The sequence below is a fragment of the Osmerus mordax genome, chromosome 16 (assembly GCF_038355195.1).
Source record: "Osmerus mordax isolate fOsmMor3 chromosome 16, fOsmMor3.pri, whole genome shotgun sequence".
Taxonomy (NCBI): domain Eukaryota; kingdom Metazoa; phylum Chordata; class Actinopteri; order Osmeriformes; family Osmeridae; genus Osmerus; species Osmerus mordax.
The window spans coordinates 14,143,249-14,164,383 of record NC_090065.1 but is presented as its reverse complement, the minus strand read 5'-3'; the positions used below and the strand labels follow the sequence as shown (position 1 = coordinate 14,164,383).

The 21,135-nt window shown below is 45.7% G+C and overlaps 1 protein-coding gene across 1 annotated transcript in view; it reads right to left on the bottom strand.

Moving 5' to 3' along the window:
• Window positions 1-19,710, bottom strand: part of LOC136958537 (adhesion G protein-coupled receptor L2-like) — a 65,125-nt gene extending 45,415 nt beyond the window's left edge. The window contains exons 1-2 of the mRNA XM_067252518.1: window positions 19,172-19,710; window positions 6,381-6,614 (exon numbers count right to left, since the gene is read on the bottom strand). Coding sequence (XP_067108619.1) covers window positions 6,381-6,456 — 76 coding nt within the window. The 5' untranslated portion in view covers window positions 6,457-6,614; window positions 19,172-19,710. The remainder of the gene's footprint in view (window positions 1-6,380; window positions 6,615-19,171) is intronic.
• Between the last annotated feature and the right edge of the window lie 1,425 nt (window positions 19,711-21,135).

Genomic DNA, 21,135 nt, shown 5'->3' with positions numbered 1-21,135 from the left:
AGAATTAGTTCACCGCCATACAGGGGAGTAGCTGCATATTGTTCACAGGGTTCATACTGTTTACCTCGGCTTTAATCCAGCAGTTGATGAAACACACAGAAACAACAGAGTCTGGAGGAGAAGCGAGAAAAACGCGAACGAATCTCCCCTCTAGCCCTAACACCCGCACGTAGCGAGCAGGCAGGGCGGAGTTCTGGTGTCTTGATCCCCTCTGAATGATTCTGCTACTTAAACTCCCTGAAAGGTCCATCGCTAACCCTCCCAATGCCAACCCTCCCCCTGCCCCTGCACTTAAAACCCCAGCTGGGCTTAGCAAAGGGCTAAGGTCCCCCGTTGCAAAAGTCAGGTGCTTCCCTGAGGGTGGCTGGGCCGGTGGGAAGGTGGAGGGGCAGGTTCGTCACATGTCTGTGTCTCTGTGCATGCTTGCTGAGGCAGAGCAACCCCCCCCCCCCCCCCCCCCCCCGTTCAGAGACAAGCCCAAGAGGCTCCCTCAGTGCGACACGTAGACAAGATTGTCATGACGAGCCGCCACCAGAACAGAGATTACATGGCTTCAGAATAATGAGGCTGAGACAGCCAAGGATGACTGGGGACGGAGGCAGCCCAGGAGACTGCAGGGCTGTGCCAGTACACACACACACACACGCTAAACACACACGCTAACAAACACACACCTCAGCAAACTCACACGCAAAGACACGTGCCAGCGTACAATGCTACACAAACACGCCGCACCAACAAACGTATTCATAATGATTTAATCAATTGTGTTTGGCAGGGCTTGGCATGTGAGTCCTTATAGGGCCATAGCCTTAACAACTATCCAATAAGGTGTCCCTGCTAGAGGCTGGTCCAGGAAGTCGGTGATAAACAGACACATTCCACAGCATTAGGCCCTGCTATCTCTGGAACACTGACCAGTTTGATTGACTTGAGCGTGATGACCTTGCCCCCCCCCCCACACACACACACACACACGGGGCCCAGTCAATACCAACAACAAGCAGGTCCCCTGATAAGAGCCACAGGCGGGGGACCTTGGTGACGGACGCCTTCCTGCCCTCCTCTTCGATGAGGCCATTGTGCCCCGCGCACTCAAGCGAGGAATATGCTACAAGAGGAGGTCAATACTGATAACGCACGGCAAACAAAACGGCTCTTTGTGCCACACCGTTTCGCCGGACTTTTCCCCCTCTCTGCCTCTCACTTATTCAATTTCCTGCACAGCGGCAAAGGGCTCCCTTATCTCGGACTGTTTATACCTGAAAATCACCCAGCTGCCTTTTGTTTGCAGGTGACCCACCCTGGGGTGACATTTAATTCCTGGAACCCCCCCCCCCCAAAAAAAGACAGAAAAAAAAGTGTTGTCATGCTCTGTGGCCCAGGCCTGCCTGGAGGGATTACCACTGAAGGGACGGGACAGAGCTGCATTCATTCTCTCCAGACAGAACCGGCAGACTGACCGAGGCGTACACAAACACCAGGCCACACGGGCACAAGACACAAAGCTGGCCTGCAAAGGCACCAACGGGATTTCTCAGAACCTTTTTTCTTTCTCCCGCTACGTTTTTGCCATTTTCTGTGCAATTCCGATCTGTTTCAAACACTCTCCGTCATCTGTAGACGTCTTTGAGAAAACAAACATCTGCTGTGTAAATCACATCTCGCAGAGCCAAGAGTGAATTAATGTTGCTGGGGGTTTTTTTCTGCAAAAGTGACGAGAAGTAAATGCCAGTGACAAATGTGTCTCAAAGTGGGGATGATGTCTGGACAATCTTCATACCGAGAATGTAATTGTAGGCCACTTCCCATTTATATCTGAATGCAGACTTTTGTTCTTAGTGTCTGAAAAGTATACTCCTATGCAAACATGATGTTACTTAAAGGGGTCAGATGGCTGAGCTGTTACGGAAGGGGGCTATTAATCTGAAGGTTGCTGGTTCGATTCCCGGCCATGCAAACATTTTGTTGTGTACTTGGGCAAGGCACTTCACCCTACTTGCCTCGGGGGAATGTCCCTGTACTTACTGTAAGTCGCTCTGGATAAGAGCGTCGACTAAATGTAAATTTAATATGACATGACAGAGAAACTGAAGCTGTCTTAAAACTGTGTTCGCATGCAGGTATAAACAGCTGAGACATGATTTATTAGCCTTGTTTTCATCATGGCTTCTCTTATCTTTTAGTTTTCCCAGTATATAATGTGCCTTTGTTCTTGTTTGTTGTCTAGCATCACATGTGTTTATTGTTCTGCTTATTGTTAACTAATGATAAATCTACCAACAAGAAATCTTTGAACAAAACGTATCAAGCAGCACGAAGGTAAATAGGAAGGTCCTGTCTTCTTTGATTTGCATGTCTTTGTTTCAGTCCATCTATAATTAACAATCTTGGCAAACATTTTGGAATAAATTGAATAAATACAATGTTGCAGACCGGTATAGTCTGATCATTGGGTTTAACTTTAAAAGCTTTCTGTTTCCTCTCTGGATTAAATACATTACATTGTCTTGACAGCTGCAAGTCCTGGGAAGAAGTCACTTGTGAAAAGCAAATCCTAAAGTTTACACTCTGAAGGGGTGTTACTACAGGGAACACTAAAGCTGGACTGCTGTGTTATTTGCACGGAGCTGTCGTGGAGTAGAGTCAGTACAGAGCACATACATTTGGGTGGAAAAAGTGAGGGAGGCATCTGGTCTGGTGTTTATACTCCTGTGACTTAGAGGGGTGTGAATTGAGCAGGGTTGCGTCGCTGCCAGGGCACCAGATTTAAGGCATGCTTAGCAAATGAAATCAAACTGTCAGAAACTGTAGCTCTCAGCCTATTAGATTGAGGGTCTGTTCATCATCGAAGCCATATAGCAGGGAGTTTTACTATCACATGTAAATACACAATAAAGCAGGCCTCTCCCAAAGGCGTGCTCTCCTAAATTCTCTTCGCGTACGAGAACATTTTTGCTGTTTTTGGTTTACCGAAGACCCACTCAGGAAACCAGTATGGCTCTAAATCTGGAGTGAGCCCATCCAGGGTGATATTGCATTTCGTTCTTATTTTCCCTGAACCAAATTCAGATCCACACTTTGTACGCAATACGGTTTCATTTTCGTCTCATTCTGTGGTCGTTTCAACACACTGCTCTATTTTCAGTGTAGTTTGAGTCATCCTAAAGCCAAATTTGTAAAACAGCCACAACAAATAAAATACTTTTCTTTCTTTTCTTTTTCGGTGAAACGGATTTGGACAGTAAAACACAAATCCACAAACCATGTGACAGATGATATGGGACAGTGTGTGTCATAAGAGTCATTAGTGAAAGGAACAGAGCGCCGTGACAACAGAATGAAGAGTCTGGAGGAGATGTGTCTTTCAACACTCCCCCACCCCCACCCCCACCTACCAACACGTCCGTCATGGCCAGATTAATGTCCGGGTGATAAAACCAGTCTTGTTTCATGGACGGTTTCACATTCTGGCAGAAAGTCCACAAGAGACTGATAAATCTGATCTTTTGAGTGTGTGTGTGTGTGTGTGCCTGTCTTTGCCACGCAGTTTGTCCAGTCATCTGTGAATCTTCCACGGCTCTGTTGATCACTCATGATATCCCTGCCACAGCCTCATAGCATTCAAATAGGAATTTAAAAAAACAAAAACCGAGTGTAGCCCTGGTTGACAGACAGGATGTCTGGGGCCCCGGGGCCACACTGGAGCTGAGGTACAAGGGCCATTCCCTTTGTTGGACTCAGACTGGAAATACCAGTGTGGTGCACAGGGACGGCTTCTCCATCTCCAGCAGCTCAGGACTAATGGTGTATGGCTTATTACCCATGTCTGTCAAGACGTGTTCATAAATTAAGTACAACATTAGGTGACAGGGTTTCACTTCTCGGGCAACTATCCTGATATTCTCTCATTTGTGTGGTAGAGCAATAATGTTCAAATTGGTAGAATACTTTAAATATTTAAACTTGTGTGTCAAACCTCTACTACATCTCTGTAATGCACTTGGCAAACAGAATTAGAGAGGACTGAAACCGCACCTAAAGGAAAGTTCCTGAAATGCAAACACTTGTTAGGAACAAAACAAACATGGTTTCTTAAGTTATCCAATCCATGTCTACACAGAGATCACACAGATAGTACAGACAAATGGCACCATCTATTTCATCTACCTCGCGTTCATGTTTGGATGTTTCAGTGAAGCTTCATATTAATCGGCATTACCACACACGCACACACAACAGCCAGCTCAGTGTCGAACACAAACAAACCGCAAAACATAATCCACCCAAATATGGGCTCCGCTTCTTTGAAGATCACAATAACTGCCATTGTGAAAACCTGGCAGGTATCAGCCTGTGTCCTGGCCCAGCCTTTGTGGTTTTTCACTCTGAACCATGTGAACATCCATCTCCATACCTCTAATAGAGGAGGTCTGAAAAACACCTCGGAACAAACCAGCTCATCCATGATCTAGTTAGCTTCTCAAGCAGTGTCAATATAGAGCACTTAGATAACGGCTAGAAGAAACCATGAAAGAAGATAGCCTATGTGAACACAGTACACCCAGAAAAAGAGGATTCCTCATTCCGTTTAAAACGTCATCTTAAATATGTGCCACCTACCTTACGTGGAACGCATATCTTGGCTGATTGTCTCTTTGAATTGAAATAGAGCATGTTATGCTAATATAACTGTGACTGCAATTTGTTGGTGTATCTAATTAAGGCCACGGATATTTATGAATGGGTTTGATTAAAGGAAAAATCGTAATTTTCCACACATTCGTCTTGGCTTCACAATCGATCCCCATTTTGAATCATGTCCTTAACATTTTTGATCACGTCTTTCCTTCCTTCTGCTTCAGGAAACACCACGAGAGGTCAATAATCAGCAGAGAAAAACACATCTTTCCCGCTCAAGTATGCCATTAATGGTGTCTGAGCATGAGGAATGTTTCGGGTGTAAATGATCACATTGTGATACTATCTGCCAGCAAGAAGGGTAGTTAATTACAGCGAGGCCTGTTTCTCCCAGGCATCCTGGGATATGTTCCATACTTCCCAAAAATGCTGGGCCTCAGGGGCCGGGCAGGGTGAAGGTGAGTGACATGTGGACGGCTCACACACTGGTTTCAGAGGAACCCGCACACACATTCCTTTATTGATGAATGGGCAAATATGCATTCATACAGCAGAGAGCCCTCGCGTCAAGTGAAACCCAAAACCTTGGACTTTCTGCATACCAACGCAGAGCCTCCCGTCTGAGATGAGAAAACGAACGGGAAGCACTCGGCCCAGGCGAGCTCCGGAGCTCAACAAGCCACAGTCCTATTCTTCACATGCTTCACTCACTGGGATGATTTTCCTCTTCTGAGTCACAATCTCTGAACGCTTTCACACTGTGGTACAATGGTTCAAATGTACAAAGAAAGTGTATCTCTGTCGCAGAGTCTGACAGTTTGTTCCAGCACCATCTCTCTTTGTTAACGAATCACTTCCCACAGCTCGATTCAAATACAGCTCGGAGACAGGGATGCTGATGACAGTTTGTAATAAAAACAGGAAAACATTTCAGAAGAAACCTCCGGAATGATGCACTTTGACATTTTGCTGTAATCAATGCTTGGCACACAGTATGTGATTTCAGTCTACTTTGTTTCAGAGTACAATGACAAAGAAAGGGAACAGAAATGTAATGATTGTCATTAAGCAGACATACCACCATCAGGGGTTCTGATGGGTATATAACAGAAAAAGTATTTTAAGACAAAACTTGTAATTACAACCAAACATACTAATCAAAAGTGATGGAGGGAAATGAAATAGAGCCTTGGGGATCTCTTTCCACAACATTCTAAAACATCAGTAATTCTCTCCAAAAACTCATGGCTTTGGCAGAGTGCCAGCTTGATGGAACCAGGTGCACAGTCTGCTCAGATTGTCTAATCAAGGTGCGTATTTAGACTATACACTGGCAGCATGTCAGAGGGAAATAAACACTTGGACAGGAGACAATTGTCCACTTTAAGTAAATAAGGCAATTTAGAGATGGGAATTGCCATGTAATGCCAATGTCAGTTCTTTCTAACGGATGTATTTTTGTCCAGTGGTACATGGTGTATTGCTATCTATACGAGACAAAAACAGCGAAAGAATAAAAAACACATGAACCTGTACCATTGCATCTCATGTGGTGGCTAGAACCTATATTGACTATAATTTCAAACATATTAAACTGAATAAACGAGGTGCAACAAGAGTCAAGATCATTTTCGTTTTTTGTCGGGTTTTTTTGGTCTCTGGAAAAAGTGTTGGTACATTGAGTAAGAAGAGATATTTCATATATATTCATGGAAACACACCCTCGTGTGATAACTTACCTTCGGAACAATGAAGGTAAATGAGAGTGAGTAGCAGCCAGTGGAACAGGGAACACCTCCACTGTGTTGAGGCCATTGTGCTTTCAGGGGAAATGGGCTCCAGATGACTGCTGTCTGATGGCAGCGTTTCGACGTTTTGCGGACGGGGGGGTGAAAAAAAAACACGGAGCGAGAGAGCTGGGAGACGTCAACGATCCGTGGTCCTCGGAGAAGCCTCACCAGTCATCTTCTCATCTGCAAGAATAGGAAGAGAAATGGTGAAGATGGGAAGAAATGAGCAGCGCGAGACATTCAAAATCACCATCATCATCTTTGTATAGGGCCGGGCCATCGCCGTTACTGCTGGGGAAACGTTCAGAGAAAGATTTCATAAGCTAGAGACATAACCATAGACATCGAACATATCATTCAGTCAACATGTCGTCATTTGACTTGATGTTTCCATGCTGCTGGATGGGTGCTCCTCAATAAATAAATAAATCAATAAATAAATCAAATAGAGAGCGAGCACTGGAGCGGCCGTGCGTGCTCGCTCATACTGATCTTGTCCGAACGCACGCAAATTCTTTGCATTTTAGCTCTCGCTGGTGTGTGAAAGCATGGCCGTTCATGGCTGACTGGACACCCAATATTACTAGCAGTGCAAGCTGCTCCGGTGCCTTGTAGGCGTACGAGGCAGAACAGTGCAAAGCACTTGTCTCCCCATCCTGTCTCATCTTCTCCATGTTGCAGTCTGAGTGTTTACACACCAGCCCCCACCCCCATCTCCCCCACCTTCGTACTCGCCTATCCCCCCCCCCTCCCCCAACCTCTTCCACCTCCCCCCAGACTTGCCTCCGTGTCCCATCCCCACAGGAAAAGGCCTGTCGCTCAGGCAACGTGCTCGCACAGGACACCGTTAATGCTACAGCGTCTTTGTGGGCTACTTTTGTCTCCTTCCTTATCTCGAGGGTCGGCACAAACAGCCCAGACGGCTTTGTCTGCCTCGGCAAAGGTTAAGAAACCCAGACATGACACACCAGAAGCTAACACTCATCAGAACACAAGTTAAATACCGGATGGGAGAATGTGTCAAATACTGTTCACACAAACGCACGCACGCACAAACACGGCTACACGCACACACAAACACACACACATTCACAGCCGCACACACACTTCCTTTTCCCTAAAGGTCATATTCCCCCGTGTACCACATCCGGTATGTTCTCGGTACACACAGACCAACACACATTCATCTGCATCGTACACTGGATCTCACACTTTGAAGTTAATTGTACGAGGAATAGAACAACTTTGGTTTCCATGCGCACTTCTGCTCTCTAGAGTCACTTGTCAGCCACCGTGATTATCTTATAATGAAGCTAAATTTGAACAGCCCAGTGCTGGGCTGTGAACACTTTCTGGGCCTCTCTAATGCTCCAGGATATTTCTGCCTACATAAAAGAACCACAAAACATTGGGAACTACCACATTAGCATACAGAGTTATAATCTAAATCACCATTATGGGTTCATTGCCCAATTCCTGGCTGGGAATACAGTTTATAACAGGCTAACTGCAGGCCCGTGTGAACCTGATAGCACCGAGGGTATTTGTCTGCGTTTGAGGTCACTGTCGCCAAACAATTGTGCCATTCGCTGGGCGAGCCGGGCCATCATTTCTCAGTCGACCTGAGGTGATTTTATTGAGTGTCATGTGATTCTATTTGTCCCGAAAATTGCTTATCTAACCATCGCTGACCACCACATCAGATAAGAAAAGCCTGCAGTGAAAAGTGCAGCTCTGCCTCTCGGCCGCCTGACAAGCCTGCTGCTGCCGCTGCTGTTTCTGCTCCTAATAATCCCCCATCTCTGAGCAGGGCTGTCACCAGCCATGCTGGGCAGGAGACCACAAGTGTTTTTCCCCTTTCAAATCTCCAGAGGCACACGTGACGGTGCCCTCCCTTAGCGCTCAACCATTTATCATCCCCAAATATGAGTCTGGTGTGGGGGTGGGGCTCAGGCAGGGAACCATAATGGTGTTTGTCGGGTGGAAACCGGAGCATGGTGGTGGGTTGAGGAGGAAGGGGGTCAGGCCCCACGCCACCCCCCCCCCCCCCCCCCTCCTGGCATGCTGGGCGGGCGGAGACGCTTATCCCCTCCAGACACCAGGGGGCGAGGGCCAGCCTGGCCTGGGGGTCCCGCCTGCCCTGGGGCCTTTCTCCTGATCAGACCCACCCGCAACGTCGCCCCCGCTGAGTAACACGTTTCCATTTTCCCTTAAGCTGCCTGAGGAGCAGGCCGCACTCATCCCCCCCCCCCCCCCTAAACACCGTTTTGTTTGGTGGGGATTTCTGGACTGGATTTGGTCCGACTTCAGATAAAAGGATTAGCCGATTAACATTAAGACGCTTTTCACGAGTGCTGACAGACGTATCATAATTTTACATCGGGGGGGAAATGACGGGAGATGCCGGGGGTGGGGGGGGGGGGGGTAGCGGTGTTCTCAAGCAGAAAATGATTTAAAGAGGTAAGTGAGGCGTAGTTAACCCCTCAGAGATTGTGGGGGGAAATTATCTACAGTAGAACTCCCTCAAGCGTGGGAATCGAGGTTACTTGTTGCTCAACCAATAATATACACATAACATCCACCAGCAGAGACAGATGAAATACTGTAGGCCTTCAGAGTTGTGGCCTTCCTGTCATTGTGCACGTTAAATCTAACTGCATGAACGTTCACAAACCTGATGTCTTGAGAGCCATCAAAAGCTATTCATGGGAGTGACTTCATTCAACAGTCCCATCGGATTAGAAAGGTATGCATGTGAACCCCATGCTCTGTATGAACAGTCTTCCTTGACATGAAAAAAACTGTCAACGGGATGACAAATGACACACAAACATCCACAACATCTGTTTTCCTTTTCACCTTCCCACCCATAGACAGCGAGAAATCGAGGAGACAAATTCATCATTGGCCTACAGTTTGGGGGGATAAGAACAAACGACAACCTAATTTTTCATGTTATCAGTGGCATGGTAGAAAAGAAAATAAGCAGCGAGCCTTTTAAAAGGGAAGGCAAGCAATTAAAATGTAATTAGAATAAATGAATGAAGGCAGAGACAGTCCCACACACGTCCTAGCATGAAATACGAGGCCGGTTGGAGACAGCAGGCTGAGTGAATGTGATGCTTCTTTGACAAAGCTTGTAGCTGCCTCTCAAGCTAGCGAGGCGGCCAGTGAAAGAATAGCCTGAGAGGGAAAGGTAGAGAGACAGAGAGAGAGACATAGAGAGAGAGAGAGAGAGAGAGAGAGAGAGAGATAAAGAGAGAGGGACAGAGAGAGGGAGAGAGACAGAGACAGAGAGAGAGAGTGAAAGAGAGAGGTAAAGAGAGAGACAAACAGAGAGGTACAGAGAGAGAGAGGTAGAGAGAGGTAGAGAAATACAGACAGACAGAGAGAGAGGTAGAGAGAGACAGAGGGAGAGAGAGGTAGAGGTAGAGGTAGAGAGAAAGAGAGAGAGAGAGAGAGAGAGAGAGGTAGAGGTAGAGGTAGAGAGAGAGAGAGAGAGAGAGAGAGAGAGAGAGAGAGAGAGAGAGAGAGAGGGGGGGGGGGGGTTAAGGCTTTCTAAGATGGGAATGACTGAATGGATGGGAGAGGGAGAGGACAAGGAGAGAAGAATGGAAGGGAGTAGAAAGAAGGGGGCGGTCGGGTCACAGAGGAGGATTGACAGCTTGTGAGTGTGGCTTGACCTCCCGGGTTCACCCCAAAGTATTCTCAACAGGCTTAGAGAAGGAAAAAATAAAGCCTGGAATGTTAATTTATTTTCAATTGTCATTGCAGGGGAAGGGAGAAATAAAGAGTGCATATATACATATCAAGTGAGACCTGGAACAAAACTAGAAGTAGGAGTGTAGTGTAAGCTTCAAAACCTACAAGTGAAATAGAGACGTGGCTCGGTCGGTGAAAGCTGGACCTTCACAGCCCACAATGCCCTGTCCTTCGCTCCCCCAGCCAATTTGTGTAGCTGCGCCCCTCCGCCCTACCCTACCCCACCCTCCCTCCCTCCCACCCTCCCCCATGCCCTACATTCAGCACAAAAAAGGCAAATATGTGAGAGGGGAATTTCAAACCCAGGACAGAGGTCGGTGGGTGTCTGTGAGGACGAGGGGAGCCGAGCCACAAGGACAGGGAAACCACACGGGCGGCGTGACTGGTGCTCCGTGTCCTCCGTGTACCCTCGTGCTCCCGGGGAAAGCGTTCTGTCCTGACAGTCCCTGGCAGGGGTGCCCTCTCTTGCCTCTCTCGGGGACGTGATGTCATTTCCTTGACTCGGTCAGGGGCGCACGGCGCTTGTCATCTGCCGCCGGTGACGGAGACGGCCCCCGCGTCCGCCGCGCCAGTCAGGAGGGAACGCCACGGAGCGGAGGAGATATTTTGGGATGGGGGAGGCGGCGCAGCAAACAGGCGTCGTAGCTCGCTCCGAGCCCGACAACAGTTGGTCTTTCTCAAGGTTCTTCACCAACTGATGGTGAAGATAAAGAAGATGGAGTGGCAAGGGGCAGATAGGTGGCAGAGAGGAGGACAGATATACTATGGCGGGGAGGAAGGGGCTTAAAGAGACAGGATACTAAAGCCTGCAAAGGCCTTTAGCAACAAAATACAGTGGCAAAAATAATATATATATATAGCTATACAGCTATTTCAGATATATATATATATATATATACACACACACACACACACACACACACACCACCAATGCGGAGGAGACAAGCCAACGTGTGTTTGGAGAAGGTTCAAAACTAAATCCACGAGATAAAGAAGCCACGAGAGCTTCCTGTCAATCTCAATCTCAGCATCCCCGACCCTATTATCACCGATCACTTAAAATCACCCCCCCAGAATAACAAGAATAGAGCCTGATTACTGCCCTCGGAGTCTGCCTTGACATAACACACGCTAATGAAAACTGAATGTGAAAAGCCCACATGAAACTCCCGCTAAAAACACAGCCCTATGCCCATCTTTGGTTACACAGCTCGAGCAATTTGTAAAAGGTTACTTGATTTTAATGAGCTGAAATGTATTCTCCGCAATAGCAAGTACAGAGACAGTATTGAAATGTCTCTTTTTCCTCATAGCTCAGTGGCTCTGCGACCTTGGCTGGGGGAGTGAGTGAATCATTTGACCTTGACTGGGTTTGTTTAACAGGTAGGTCAGCAGAGAGGGCTTGGGGGGGGTCGGAGGCAGAACACACTGAACCTCCTCCTACCAGTCCTCCCCCGCGCCCGCGCCCCGCCCCCCCCCCCCCCGCGCGCCCCCACCCCCAATGACATCTCAGAGACCGCCACACACCTCGCTCCTGCTACACACCCATTCTCACACTCCCCCCGCCCTTTATCCTTGCTCGCTCGTTTGCTCCAACACACACACGCACGCACGCACGCCCACCCACCTTAACCCCCCCCCCCGTCCCACCGTCCCACACCCACCCTCAATCAAACACTCAATCACCGTTTACTCGCGAGATTGTGGTTGGCTTGGCAACCTCACTCGCACTCGAGTTCACGACAAATGGAATAAGCAGAGCCAAGGCCTGTGTTCATTCTGTGAATGTAGAAACACATTGGGGACCTTGGTACGAGGACGGAAGCCGCACGATTGGCGGCAGGTGATGTGGAAGGAGCGGTCCACACCCAGCGAGGTGAGGCGTATTTGCATGCTGTGACGGACGCGCTCGCAGACACACCTGGCCTGGTTTCTTACAATGAGACAGAAGTGGATGTCCGAGAGGTGTGGTAATGCATGCACTCACAGACATGGCGGGAGGTCACAGAGCAGTAGGGATGGACTCCTCTGCCCACATCCACTCAAGTAAACACAAGCAATCACACACACACACACACTCAGTCAACACGCACAAACACAGGTGACAACACACACACACACACTCTTAGTCCCTCCAGCTATACAGCCACACAAACACCATATGGTAAATCAAACAAAGGACTTACTTAGTGTAAGTACCTGTAAAAGGATCCATTCAAATGCCACCAATTTACAGTGGAAGTACTCCACTAGATGAATGGGGGAGGGCAGTGTGTTCCATTGCTTCCCATGCCGAGCCTTGCATTAAACACTAGCCTGCTTCCTTGGGGAACCCGGTTAGACTAGTTTTTCCTGTGCTCACTGTGTTCATCATTTTCTTCTTGCTTTCACCTTAAGTCCTCAGAACCAGCTCTCAAGCTACACTGAAACTGGTACCTTTTATAATGGATATGTTAAAGCAGTTTTCAAAAGAAGCCCATTTGATAACTCTGTCAAATGCTAAACAAAGAAAATGAAAGAAATCACAAAATACTCAAACCGGAAAGTTGTCGGCCCTGCATATATCACCCCAGATAAAAGAAAGCACACAAACAGCCATATACCACTTCTTAATACTTCAAATAAAAAGAGGGAGAGAGGAGGGACAACTACAGGATTCAAGCTTTTCTCTGCATAGCTGCCAAGTTTCCTTTATACTGCGGCTCAGACCAATAGAAGAGCAGAAGACGCCTTCTCTTTATTTTATTTTCAGCCCCCCTGCCTCCATTTTTTTTTCTTCCTCCTCCAGTACATCATTCCTGTGGGTGTTTGTGTTGTGTCCCTTAGTTACGGGATAAGAGTCCCGGCTGCTCAGAGAGTTAAAAGCCTGCCCTGTCCCACTCATACGAACAAGACCATCAATAATTCACCATCATCGGGAAGCATTATCTAACAGCCTGCTGAATTTTTCAAAATGGTGGGTGACAACACGGAACCATGAAGAAAGTGCTCAGTAAGAAGACACTCCAGGTGGCAACAGGGTTGGCAACAGATGTGGCGGAGCTGGAGAAGTCACACTTCCAACACGCTCTGATGTGTCAGCTAGTCCTCAGATTGCAACTTAGCCATTACACACATTACACATGAAGGACAGATGCCTCGCGAGGCGCGGAGGAGAATGAAAGACAAGGAGCCGTGTCTGGTCTGTTCTGCGCCCACACTGAGGAGGTGCTGTGGAGCTGGAGTGAGGAGGTGAAGACACACACCGGGCTGTATTAGTGCCTAGGCCCATTCTCATTGACAGTGAAAATCCTTCTAAGCTGGGATCAATTACACTCGGCTCTGCTGTAATTAAAACGTCCTAACAAAGGTCCTGCAGCTTGGGACACGAACCTGCATGGTGAAAAATACGCCGGGCTCTCTAATCTATATATTACAACCTGAAAGCAAAACAGCTTATGATTAAGTTCAGATTCCACTGAACTCCAAAGAATTCATTTCAAGTAGTTTTATTGCAGGTTCTTTCCGTTTGTGATGGATATAGCCCAGATGGGTGTACCTCCCCAGACACATGAGACCTAAGCTGTAAAGTAATGTACTACCTTGAAACAATAAGTCAAACATAGCATAAACCTACTTGTGAGCACATTCAACGTGATATTTAATACAACATCGGGCCAACACGTTAGTGCTTCTATAGCCCTAACAACACAAACAAAAGCAATTATTTGTTCCCTTTAAGCATGTTTGATACTTAACCATGCTCTGCTGAGAGCTGACAGGCTGCTTATGACTCTCCTAATTAAAACTCAGAGAGCAATCAGCAATCACAACTCCACTCTCCAAATATCAAGATCTGATTTGCTTGGCTGATCAACAACAAGCTCCCTCTCTCTCTGAGCACAGAGCCTGTAGCCTTCCCAGTCTTCAGGAGGCCTTTGAAATGGAACAAATCATCCTGGCTCCTGAAGGAGAGGAAATGAAGAAGCCTTGCTCTGACTCCCAATTCGGCAACGCTCTGCTCGGCTAGAATTCTGTTTCAGGTAGTATATAATGTTTTCCACAAGCAGATAGAAGAGGATCTCCACCAGAGACAGTAAGCTCTTCTTGCTAGGCCCCGCCAGGCCAAAGGCAATCCATTAAGTATCGTCTGATCACAGGATAAACTTTTTTTGGGGCGGAGGTTGTAAAATGCATAAGAATAAGTCTCGCTTTCACATAATAAGACGATAAACCAGAACTTCAGAACCTGTTTTGAGTTTTGCCCTATTTATAAAAGTGAGTCTCCATGTGAATTGAACAAGCTGTACAATTCAGACAAAGAAAAGGAGTAAGATGTCTCACTGCATGAATACCGCAGTGTAAAAGTGTGGCTTTTCCATCGAGGTAATAGATTCTCTGTGGTGCGTGATTCTCATAGCTTCACTGCTTGAGTGACAAGGGGCTGTCTATAAGAGCCCAAGGACCATTCAAGGGCTTTGACAACATCTCCTCACCTTAAAAACATAATGGCCCCATCCCAAGTCACACACAGGACACAAAATAGGCAGCGAACGGTCATTAGACACGGTAGGGAGAGGCCGACAGAGCTGACTGAGTTTCTGAGGCATTGTTCTCTTCCCCAAGAAAGAGCTTTAAAAATCCCCATCAACAATCCTCCCAAGACTGAAAAAAACAACAATAACATCAAATGCCAGCAATATCGTGGGAGGTGACATTTAAGAGTTGGACGGAAGATGCCCAATATGAACACAGCAACTTTCCTCCAACCATCCTTACAGGAGGAACACGCAATGTTATGAGACAATATTACTTACTTATGACTTATTATTTATTTCATGATCTGCCATTCTTTATTTTTAAAAAGCAAGAAAACATCCTGATCCTATCTATTACCTATGGGACCATTTAACTGTTCTAGATGTTCCAAATGTTTTGTCCAAAAGCTATTGCTTGAGTATTCCTCTGAAACCATTTTACAGAATTCAATCTTCCTATCACAAGTACTGTACAGACCCTAGACAGTTTTTCAATGGAAAGACAATGAAGGACCTCAGGCTTGACTGACAGTGCACGGCTATCTGTGATTACCAGTCTCTTTTCCTGCCCATTAATGCAAATATCCAAACAGCAAACAATGATGTGATGAGATATCCAGGCATAAGGCAATCATTTACATATATATAAGACCCCGCAAAAAGGACGGAGAGAACATAGTCTTCACAAAGGCATACATTACCGCAATCTGTGTCATCATCGACACAATGCGTTTTCAGGAGAGAAGAAAAATGGTTTCACGCCTAAAAGACAGATGACCTGTCAGATACATACCAACACAAAGCCTGGAGCCCAAGACTGCACACTTCCTGTGACCCAAGCTGGACGGACCACCAAATAAAGCCCATTATCTTAGTATCCCCAGAGACAAAGTAGTGTCCTGTCTTATGCTAATGGATGCCAGGGGTGGTGAAGAAGCTTGGAAGGCGGTTCCAACAACTCACAGGTCAGTGCTAATCTCCTGATATATGGGGCCTAAGGACCTGGGACTATCCATCACACACAGACGACTGGGCTCCAACTGGGAGAGCTTTGCACACACCAAAGGGTTAACACAGACCCAAAAGACCTTAGACTATCCATCACTCAAAACCAGCCCCTCCGACGATGGGAGCTTGAAAAACAGAGAGGGGGTCGCTTTCTTATAGAGGAAAATCCATTCTGGGTAAAGGTCTCTCGTTGGTGAGAACTTATCCAGTCCGTTTCTACGCTCCAGGCCTCTGTTGATCATTAAACATCCATTTTGAAAGCAGTGGGGGAAAGTTAACTGTCATTTAAAGCACAGGAGGAGGTAGGGAGAAACATTATCCCCTTCAGATGCCCAGTAAAGCATACATTCATCTGACTGGTCGACTGTCCTCATTGGCTCCATTCTAGGATGATTCATCTCAGTGGGGCGGAGGGAAGCTAGCACAACGGATGTCACCATTTACAACTCGGCCAATCAAATCCACCCCTTCGTCCTCCTCGCTGCTTCTGTCCTGTTCCTCTCTCTCTCTCTCTCTCTCTCTCTCGCTCTCTCTCCATCTGTTTGTACCTAACTTTTGACAGTGAGTGTGTCAGAGAAACACAACAAGACAGCTGTCAAACCAACCTGCTGTGATTGAAGATGGCAGGTGAGGTACCTACCCCCTCCCTCCACCTCATCTCTGAGGCCCTCTGAAGTGATTTTGTTTGCGTCCGGCACAGGAGGCGGTGGGTTCTATTCATTACCTGGCAGGGTGGGGCAGGGGGCACACCGCTCAGTATATTACCCAGGAGCAGACCACGCCAGTGGCCACGTCAATATGACATGGAAGTCTCCCTGGCATCTACATTCTCTGCCTCTGGGCTCAGCCCTACCGCCAGGCTCCCCTCCCTGCACACGACCCAGACTCGTCACAGTGGAGGCTCACCGCTTGAGTGAGCGCACCACATGGGCTGAGGCCTTTACCGCAGTGACCCAGGTTTGAATCCGGCCCGGGCCAATCTCTGCATCTCTCTCTCTCTCCTCTCTCTCTCTCTCTCTCTCCAGCCTTTCCTGTCAAGCTCATACTTTAACTGTCAAGTAAAGCATGAAAATGCCAGAAATATATAACAAAAAAGAGATAGAAAAATCAATGTAAAAGATTACAGCCATTAACCTGCCTTAGTCCTCACTGCATCCAGGACATGTGGTTCCTGAGTCCCTGGGCTAAGCCCCCGCACAACAGCATCCTTACTTCAAAGGGACATGAAGCAATAACAATGCAGTGTAGAGAAATGAAGTCTGGGAGACTGTTCTAGACTAGTTGAGGGTGGATTATTGTTTTTGAAAGCACTTTTTATTCTTTGTGAAGGTGTGTGTCTTGTGTGGGAGAAAGACCGTTTTTCCTTCTATCATTGCACTTCAACACAGGACTAAATGAGGAAAGAAATCAAAATAAACATTGGGACTAAACTCAGCACTGTATTCTTTTACAACCAAGTAACAGCTGCATTGCTTTGAAAACAAACATTATCTCCATGACAGAAAAACAAGCAGGACCATTGGTTCTTAAAACCAGTACTTCCCACTGAGCCCTTAACGTCTATGCAAGCATGTTCTTGCTGAATTACAGAAACTACTTATGAATCGGCTTGTTTTTTAAGTAGATTGAAAAACAAGAAAATCAAGAATTTGTAACCCGTGTTATTGCTTATATCTTCAGTATATCAGTCAGTATATCTTCCTCCCTTTCTTGCCCAAACTCGGGTCCTCTGATTCACGCACACTGTGACCACCTTTATAACAGCACCAAATGGAAAATGTATTATTAGTAAAAAAAAAATAACATATTGCATTAGCTAACACCTTGGTTACAAACGCATTCATATCATTCCATAACTACACAATTTGATATACTGAAATATAAAAATGTAGGAAAGAATATCTCCGTTTCTTGTCAACGTGAACGCTCCTTACAATTCTATTACAGTAGGCCTTGGTTACTGCAGCAAGGGCTTAAATATGGTGGGCTGCAACAGTTCTACTTTGTGTTATTATTTTTATTTTTTATACTCAAACGTGCGATCCAACACAAGCAAATGAGCATGGACAATAGAAGCCATAAAAAATAAAAAACGTTTCCAGTAAACGTAGGTGACTGCTGCTGCCACTTCAGCCAGTCTCCCAGCACCTAGCCTTTACTTTTTAGGACATGACTAGTTGGAGGAAGGGGGCTGGGAGCTCAAGTTCTCTCTATTGAAATGCAAACACTTTGATATGTAAATTGACGGTTACAAAAAACCCGCTAGAAATCACACTAGCGAGCATTCAAGCCATCTGAGATGCGGACAAATGGACCAACCCAGTGCGGCGGGTAGAGAGGGGGGGGGGGGGGGGGTTGGGCAGGGGGGACAACGGAACATTTGTTCTGGATAATTCCTTCAGCAACTCTAATAAATAAAAACACACTAACGAATCATGTTCGGGCAACAATTATCTTAGGACACTCGCTAACTTAATCTCCTGGAGTAAACTCACTTTAATTTGACCTACTTTAAGATTTCCAGTTGTGAACATTTTCAAAGAACCACAATTAAATAGCTGAACAAATCTTATACTAAAGTGTAAGGTGACTGGGTGTACATAGGACGCCCCAACTCCAGATAACGGGTGAGCTCTGCGCTCATTAATAACATAAATAGACCCCCTCACACACCCGTCTCTCTACCTCTCTCTCGTGTGCGTGTGTGTGTGTGTGTGTGTGTTTGTTCACACATGGCTGGCTTGGATGTCTGTGAATTATACATGTTCAGTGAAATGATCTTATTTTACAGCCAGGCATGGAGAGAAAAAGGAAGACATGCAGCTACTTGGGTTGTTGAGTTTATGGTCCACAATATTTTGTGTAATGGGAGATATTTTTGTATTTCAATGTCACTATCACTCTATTCCTCTTAGACAATTGGCATAATAGGCTGTTGCTTTTCAGTGTAGCCTTATATAATAAGTATTTTATTAAGCGTCAGCTCTATCATTAATTTCTGATAATGTAACTAATTGGAGCGCGCCGACTTGTGTGAGACACTAAATGCAACAACAACAAAATCCATTACCTATTCAAACCAAGAATATTGTATTTTATTATTATTTATTTTTTATTATTGGGAGGGGGGGCAGAAAACTATCTATTTTTTCTATTTAAGATAGACAAATTGATGAGCTGAATTCAGATACGAGTTGCATTCAACCCTGAAGTGCCAGCTGAGAGCCACATCTGGATAGTTGCTCCATGCAACTTTATTTTTGTATTATCCACGGCTCGAGCTGCTCAGTTGAAAAGAACCATTGCAATATGTTGAGATCCTACACGAATCCCACATTTGAGGTAGTAAAAGCTTAGTGCCAAGTAAAGCCATTCATTCAAACATTGTTCAGATTACTTCAGCATCAAGACAATTGCAGTGTAGACACTTTACGAGGTAACATTTTAACCCACCTTTGGATGTATAGTCCTAAATGGTTTTGGACGTAGAGTGTTGCTCGACCGATGGAGCACAGAGAACGGTCAGCCCTCTAGTTGAGGCCCCCCGAAACTCGCAGTGCGCAGTGGGCTACACAAAGACGTCTGTGGTTCCGATGCATGCTCTAATTATCGGTGGAAAAGTACGAATTTTCTTAAAGCAGTTATCACTCGCTCCTTAAGTCCGTGTATCTCCAAGGACCGGACCAAATGTTCCATGGCAATGGGCTATTTGAAACTACAATCGCAATAGTTTTTCACTATAGCCCACGCATGCATCCACCGTCTTCTTTCCCAGGAAGGCAACGCTGCGAAATTTAAGCTACTCGACTTCAATCTTTCAGTACACTATAGGACACTAATGAGAAGCACTCGTTTTACATCCTCAATTGAAATAGACAATTATTGTCCACAATGTCAATTTTATCTGACGAAGTCTCGAAAACTGTACCGAAACAGCCCAAATGAGAGTTCAGAGTCCGGGCTCAATGCGTTGGTCTTTCACTGCAAAGCAATTGCTTCTTCGCTCCTTCGTACACCGAGCGAGCCAGCTCGAGTCAGACGGATTCATGAGGCAAACGAGACTGGGAGAAACGATGAGCCGGCTCCCCGCTCTGCAGCAGCTGGTTTTGAACGGGACAACCACAAAACCCGGCGCGGATCATTCCAAGGGAATGTTTCATTACCCTAAAGCTATGACATCGACTGAAGAACTGGATACAAAACAATTCAGGTGATGTCACTACTGTAAATAAAATGATCAAGTAGACTTCATTGTTAGGGTTTATAAGTAGGTTTGAATGTGAATGCATTAGCATTATGTACTGGTTTTCCTCACTGTTCCACATGGTGTCCAATTGGATCAACATATGGTTACATTACATTGTCCCAGCTATGTTGGAAAAAAAAATTATATCCAGCACCAAATTTGAAACTAAAACCAACACCATCCTTTCTGCTATCCCTGGACCAAGAGGAAATATTTACCTGCTTCAGTTTCACCAGCTGTGGCTACATGTCAACACAGCCACCAAAGTCACTTCATAACCCTGAGATTAAGACCACTGATGACAACATGTCGTTTTAAATTTCAGAAGAAGTGTAACTGTTTTTCCATGGCCCTTTTTGTCTCCAAATAGTATGTGAACTGTATTTTGTGTCACTATTATTCAACAAAGGAGGCACCGAAGTGAAAAAGATCTACCCAGATGAATAATGCTCAACAAGTTTATGGTAATTTTCTCTCAGGTTCTGAAAGCAAGGCCCCATGCAGTTTTCCTTTGAATGTGATATTAAACTTTTAATAAGAGTATTCAGTTCTGACCAGAGTTCCCTTTATTTTTAGAACTAAGCTTTGCGCTCAACATTTTAAAACAGCAGAGCCTATTTCCTGCCGAACATTTGCACAGAATACATATTCCTTTAAACAGGGGTCAGCAATAAAAAAAATACAATGTTAAGTTTGAAACTGTTATTGTCCTGAAGATGAATTCCCCCTCTTTTTCTCAGAAGCCAAAGTACACAGGCAGGTCAGTGGGCTCGGTTACACGTGGCTCCAATAAAAACCAGTTCCCTGCCTGCACAGGGGAAATGCGAATTTGGGTCAAATTCACCAGGTGGAAAGTGAGAGGATTAGTGCATAGCTCTCATGTTTTCCAAGGCATAATTTTACATAATAAAGAATAGCGGGCTAAGAGAAAACAGATGTAATGATGGTAATCCACTGGTAGGACATTCTTATTTGGAGAAATAATGTTTATGTATAAAGTACTACTGGAAGTATAAGCGCTCTACTTTATTTGAAGTGACCCGTGAGTGGCTGAAATATTTGTATGTTTTATTCATTCATGCTTGTGGTCGACTCTATATATGACCAAAGAAACACAAAAGGCCCCTTTCTGTGTTTTTAGAGTACTTCTGAAGCTTTTAGAAAATGCTTA